A 6,809-nucleotide genomic window follows, 5' to 3' on the forward strand; every position below is an offset into this window, starting at 1 on the left:
TCAAATAAAGATGAAGCTTGAGTAAGACACAAAGAAATAAAGGAGAGAATCAAGAGAAGAGGAGAGAAGAGAGAGGGAAGGAATATTTCAATCCCATTTGATAGAGTGATTATAAGCATGTATTTATAACACCTTTTCATGTAAATGATCAGTTGCGATTACTGATCTATTGTAATTAAGCTACTAATATACTATTTTGTTTATATTGTTAGCTCACCATTTACGTTACTTCTTCACAAAATTTCGAAGCACCTAAAATATTGTATCGTAGATACGAGTCATTTGAATTTTATATAGAGATGACGACGGCGACAACAACACCAATCCAGTAATAATTTCACAAGTGGGGTCTGGAAAGGGTAGTGTATACGCAGACCTTACTCCTACTCTAGGGTAGAGAGGTTATTTTCAATAGACCCTCAGCATCATTCCCTCCAAGAATTTTCCACCTTACTCTTGGGGTGACTTGAACTCACAACCTCTTGGTTGGAAGTGGAGGGTGCTTACCATCAGAGCAAATTCTCCATCCACCTATTTTGACATCAACCTAATCATAGCCTGTTTGGTAAAGCTTCTAAAATTAACTTATTTTGAACAATAGTTTTTTCAAAAGTATTTTTTAAAAGTACTTTTGGTGAAAATGTTGCTAATTAATTTGAAAAGCACTTTTAAGCAGCAATTAGTATTTGATCAAGCTTTTAAAAAGTGTTCTAAGTGTGTTTTTCTTAAAGATATTATTCAAAAAATGCTTTTGGGAAGAAGCTGTTGTTTTCTTCTTCTCAAAAGCGGCTTCTACTTCTGCTTTTACTCGAAAACACATTTTTTCCTTCTAAAAAACTTGGCCAAACACCTTAGTTTTGGGGGAAAAGCACTCTTGGCTTAAAAATAATACTTTCGGCCAAATAGGCTATAAGATAATTTTTCCTACTTCGTTTTGATATAGAGATAAAACGAATTACTCCATTACATTTTTGCACCAAACTCTATCTATACTAATATGAAATACAAGAAAATATGTCAAGATAAAGAAGACGCCAAAACGGTGAAAAAGGAAGAAGATATTAGGACTCCTAATCCATGTACTTGACTTAAGAGTTTGATTTGTAATTACAACATTACCTACTTCCCTTACTATTTATATATATATATATATATATATATATATATATATATATATATATATATATAAAGTAATAATATGAAAAAATAAAATAGACAAAGGATGTAGAGAGAAAGAGTGAACTTTATTTTTTCTTCTATGTATTTCAAGTGTGTACAATGTGATACCAAACCCTCTATTTATGTAACGACCCAACTGATCGTTTTGCTTTTTAGAACTCCGTTCCTTTAAATAAAAAAAACTTCCCACGCTTGCTTTAACTAATTTACGACCTGCGGGGATGGTTGGTTCGGGATTTGGAAGAGTTTGGGTTGAAAAATGCTCATTTGACTCCTTAAGATTTTCTTAAAAGACTAAGTTTGACTTTGGTCAATATTTTTAGCAAACGGACCCAGATTCGTGTTTTGATTATCCCGGAGGGTCCGTAGGAAAATATGAAACCTGCCCGGAATCAAATTTAGAGATCCCTAGCCCGAGCAATGAATTTTTATTAGAAATTATTAAACTGAAATTCTAAGGATTTAAAAAAATTAATTAATGATTGATCACATTGGTATCAGGCTCATATATTAGTTCCAGATCCCAGTACAGGTCCAATATAACATTTAAGACTTGCCCGCCAAATTTAGTGTCAATTCAAGTAGTATAAGTACATTTCGGCACATTAGAAGTGAAATTAAGAAATTGAAGTTCATAAGTTTGATTCAAGTGGTTTTAGGGGGTGATTCGTAGATTTAGCATTATTTCGAGTGTTCCGAAGGTTCGAGTGGGTCTGTTTCATCATTCCAGACTTGTCGATATGTTCGAGCGGGGCCCAGGAGCCCTGAGCGTCAATCGAACGAGGCTCGAGTGAAGTTGGAAAAGTTGAAAAAGGCTGAAGCATCTGGTATCTATCATAACCGCACCTGCGGTTGGACGACCGCAGGTGTGAAACCGCAGAAGCGGTAGCCCTCTCATAGATGCGGCGAAGGTAGTCCAGGCCAGAAACCGCAGAAGCGGCTTCAAGACCGCAGAAGCGGTCCCAGCCCGCTTGGCCTATTCCGCAGATGCGATCTCTTCCTCGCAGATGCGGAAATCGCTGAAGCAGTGAGCTTCATTTAATACGGGTTCTAAGTCATTTTTGCCACTTTTCACTCCTCCATTGGCGATTTTGGGAGCTTTTGAGAGAAGATTTCCACCTAGCATCTTGAGGTAAGTCATCCCACCTATTCCTAGTCTAATACTTGTGTCTTAGGTAGATTAAACACTAGGATTTAGGTAAAATCATGGGGTTAGAGAAAATCTAGGGTTTTAACAAAAGTTAGATTTAACCATGAAATTTGTTATGAAATGAATTAGAAATCATATATATTGACCCTTAGGTTATAGAGAATAACTTTCTTCAAAAAACTTCAGAACCGAGCACGTGGGCCCGGGGTTGGATTTTAGGAAACTTGTGTTTAAGGGTGGGAAATTGCTTAAATAGTTAGAATACGATATTGTGAGCTTGTATTGACTAGTTCCTACCTCTTTTATCTAGTTTTGGATCGTTCGGCTCCAAATTTAGAGTTCAAGCTCGTTCTTGGTATTGGAAGTGCACTTTGGAGCAAGGTGAGTCTCCTATCTAACCTTGTAAGAGGGAATTATCCCCATGGGTGATGTAATCTAAAAATTGCCATTAAATGTGGGGGCTACTTACGCACAAGGTGACGAGGGTCCGTGCATAGCTACTATTATGCTAAGTCCGGGTAGTTTAGGACCCAGAAGCATGCTTTATGTGGCATTCTTGCAATGCTATGTTTAATTTGGATTACTTAAATCATGGTGATTATGATAAATGAGACTAGTTAAGAGGAACATGATCTTTCTTGGTCTTTTTAAAGAGAAGTTGATAATTCAGTGAGTAATTTCTCCCCAGTTATGTGTTCTTGTCTACTTGTTACTGTGTTTAATTACATCGACCGCGTCGTATAGTTGATTCGCGAGTGGGGTAATAGATGCATCTATGGTTCGTGCCGTTCGACCCTCGGCAGTGCACAATTTACTTTTTTGTTGGATCGGGCCGTACGACCTTGGCACTACTTGCGCATGCTTTACTCAGTATTTTTCTATGACTTGAGATTATTATTTGTCCTGGAATGGGAGTTGCCAGCTGTGACATTATCTAGGAGAGGATTTGTTAGTTCTTGCTATACACTGCTAATTATTTGTGTTATCCATGCTCAGTATAATTCATCTATCATATTATTTGACCCTAGTAAGTGTCAAGTCGACTTCTCGTCTCTACTTCTTCGAGATTAAATAAGATACTTACTGGGTACATAGTGTTTATGTACTCAAACTACACTTCTGTACTTGTACAGGACCTGAGGCAGGTATATCTGTCTATCAGTCTGGTGCGCATCCCTGAGCAGATTTCGAGGCTTCTACAGTGAGATGCTTCACTTCCTATGCCGTTCAGCAGCTTGATAGAATCTCTCTCATTTATATTTGTTGTCTATTCTATTTCGGATAGTAGGATAGATTGATTTTTTTGTATATTTTACTAGTTGCCCACAACTTGTGACACCAGGTCTTGGCACACACATTAGTAGACTATTCTTTTGGGGATGGTATAATTATCTTTGGTACTTTACTTAAGGAATTATTGCAATTATTTTGGTAAAAGTAAAATGAGAACTTATTTGGTATCTTCCGCGTTGGCTTGCCCGGCAATGGTGTTGGGCGCCATCATGACCTATTATGAAAATGGGTCGTGACAACATGGTATCAGAGCATAAGGTTCATATAGGTCTCACAAGTCATGGGAAAACCTAATAGACTCTTGCGGATCGGTATGGAGACGTCTGTATTTATATTCTAGAGGCTATAGGGTGTTAGGATACTACTCTTTATTCATTTCTATCGTGCAGTGGTTGGTATACTAAATTTCCCTCTTCTATTCTCTCACAGATGGTGAGGACACGTACAGTTGATGTTCCAGACCCGGGAGGGGCTGCTCCCCCATTGCTAGAGGCCGAGGCAAAGGCCGGGGGACTGCACCGGCTCGAGGTAGGGGACGAGGGCATCCCAGAGTTATCCCAGTAGTACCACCAGCAGATCCTGCGGAGGATCCTATCATCGAAGAGCAGGGGAGGTTCCCGCAGCTAAGCCTACCCCGACAGACTTTATGAGAGAACCGGGTTTCTAGGAGATCATGGGCCGTATGCTGCGGTTCATGGATTCCATGACTCATGCTGGTTTATTTCCAGCGGATCCAGCTACATCACAGGCAGGAGGAGGAGCACAGACCCCTACTGTTCAGGCTCTTGGTCATACACCTACAGTGTATCAGCCTCCGGGTGCACTACCTGTAGATGAGCCCCAGCCAGTTGCTGCAATGGCACCCCAGCCTAGACCAGCTGCAGATAGCGACTCGCAGAATTTGTTGGATAGATGGACCAAACTTCACCCTCATGTCTTCGGGGGTAAGCATCATGAGGATGACAAAGACTTCGTAGATAGGTGTAGGGACAGACTGCACAACATGAGGATATTGGAGTCGTATGGAGTTGACTTCTACTTTTCAGCTAGAGGGCAGGGCCCGTAGATGGTGGCAGTCTTATGTTCTTGGCAGGCCAATAGGTTCCCCTCCCCTCACTTGGGGTCAGTTCATATAGTTATTCTTGAATAGGTATATTCCACCATCTGAGAGGGAAGAGCTACGGTATCAGTTTGAGCATCTTGAGCAGGGTCAGATGTCTGTGACAGATTATGAGGCAGGGTTTTCTAAGTTGTCTCGCCATGCACTCATGATACTTCCTACAGATGAAGAGAGAGTGCGGAGATTTGTTGCGGGGTTGCACCCCGGTATTCAAGCTAGCATAGCCCGAGAGGTGGAGATGGGTACTGAGTATCAGCTAGTGGTAGAGATTGCTCGTAGGGTTGAGGGATATCGCTAGAGGAGTAGAGAGGAGATTCAGCAGGACAAGAGGGCCCGATTTTCGGGAGAGTTCAGAGGTGCCCCAGCTAGGGGTAGAGGTCACTTCGGGAGGGGTCAGCCCAGCAGACCCCCGTATTCAGCACCACCACCACCTCCCCGAGGTGCTCCAGTGAGACCTTATTTTAGTGCGATGCCGGAGAGTTATTACTGCCCACCAGCTATTCAAGGTTCCTCAGGCGGGTATTCTGGTTATTAGGGTTCTTCCAGTACTTATTTCAGTGCTATGCCAAAGAGTTCATATCGCCCACCAGCCATTCAGGGTTCTTCTAGTGGGTATTTGGGTCAGCAGGCTCAGACTTCATGGCAGCAGGCTATGGTGCCGAGAGGGTACTACGAGTGTGGAGATCCGGGTCACATGAAGAGGACCTGCCCCAGACTTCGGGGCAAGGTAGTACAGCAGGGTCATCAGCCCATGATTCCAGCACCAGTTGCCCAGCCTCCCAAAGGCAAGGGACAGATGGGTAGAGGTCGTCCTAGAGGTGGAGGCCAGGCAGGGAGAGGTTAGTCAGCTACTGCTCAATCAGGTAGAGCCCAGCCAGCTGGCGCTCCAGCTAGATTATATGCCCTTCCGGCTAGGCTAGATGCATTGGCTTCATATGCCATCATCATAGGTATTATTTCCGTCGGCGGTAGAGATGATTCAGTATTATTTGATCTAGGGCCTACTTATTCATATGTATCATCTCTGTTTGCTCATTTCCTGGTTATTTCTCTTGAGCCTTTGGGCACTCCTATTCATGTGTCCATTCCTGTGGGTGATTCTGTGGTTGTGGATCAAATCTACCGGTCCTGCATGGTCACATTCTGTGGTTTCGAAACTAGAGCTGATCTCCTGTTGCTTGATATGATCGATTTTAAGGTCATCCTGGGCATGGATTGGTTATCTCCATATCACGTCGTCCTAGATTGTCATGCCAAGACTATTTCATTAGCGATGCCAGGGTTGCCGAGGTTGGAGTGGAAGGGTTCCACAGTTGATACATCTAGTCGGGCTATCTCTTTCCTGAAGGCTCGGCATATGGTCGAGAAGGGCTGTTTGGCTTATCTAGCTTATGTTCGGGATGCCATCGCAGAGTCTCCGATGATTGATTCAGTTCCAGTAGTTCGAGAGTTTGCCGATGTGTTTCCTTCTGATCTTCAGGGCATGCCACCGGATCGCGATATTGATTTCTGTATTGATTTGGCTCCAGACACCCAACCTATATCTATTCCACCATATTGTATGGCTCCTAAAGAGTTGAAGGAGTTGAAGGAACAACTTGAGGAGTTGTTAGCAAAGGGATTTGTTAGATCCAGTGTATCACCTTGGGATGCACCAGTATTATTTGTGAAGAAGAAGGATGAGACTATGCGGATGTGCATTGATTACCGCCAGTCAAACAAAATCACCATCAAGAACAAGTATCCGTTGCCTCGTATCGATGATTTGTTCGACCAGTCGTAGGGTGCTAGGGTGTTCTCTAATATCGACTTAAGTTCAGGGTATCATCAGTTGAGGATTCGGGACTCGGATGTTCTGAAGACTGCATTCCGGGCTAGATATGGCCATTATGAGTTTCTGGTGATGTCCTTTGGCTTGATTAATGCCCCAGCAACATTTATGGACTTGATGAACAAGGTATTCAGGCCTTATATTGATTCATTTGTCATCATATTCATTGACGACATCTTGATATACTCCCGTAGCCTGGGGGAGCACGAGCATCATTTGAGAGTGGTGCTTCAGAC

The 6,809-nt window shown here is 42.5% G+C and overlaps 1 protein-coding gene across 1 annotated transcript; it reads left to right on the forward strand.

Annotated features, from left to right (window-relative positions):
* Positions 1-5,304: 5,304 nt before the first annotated feature.
* On the forward strand, positions 5,305-6,525 carry LOC138888140 (uncharacterized). The gene is made up of 3 exons (XM_070169954.1): positions 5,305-5,581; positions 5,693-6,223; positions 6,317-6,525. Exons 1-3 carry the CDS (start codon positions 5,305-5,307, stop codon positions 6,523-6,525), a joined length of 1,017 nt encoding a protein of 338 aa, XP_070026055.1.
* Positions 6,526-6,809: the final 284 nt, after the last annotated feature.

The sequence above is a fragment of the Nicotiana sylvestris genome, chromosome 3 (genome assembly GCF_000393655.2).
Source record: "Nicotiana sylvestris chromosome 3, ASM39365v2, whole genome shotgun sequence".
Classification (NCBI taxonomy): Eukaryota; Viridiplantae; Streptophyta; class Magnoliopsida; order Solanales; family Solanaceae; genus Nicotiana; species Nicotiana sylvestris.

Coding starts and splice junctions, on each gene's coding strand:
- LOC138888140 (XM_070169954.1), top strand. CDS start 5,305: ATGCCAAAGAGTTCATATCGCCCACCAGCCATTCAGGGTTCTTCTAGT. Junction 5,582..5,692: donor TGGAGGCCAGGCAGGGAGAG/GTTAGTCAGCTA, acceptor CCATCATCATAG/GTATTATTTCCGTCGGCGGT. Junction 6,224..6,316: donor GTTTCCTTCTGATCTTCAGG/GCATGCCACCGG, acceptor TGGCTCCTAAAG/AGTTGAAGGAGTTGAAGGAA.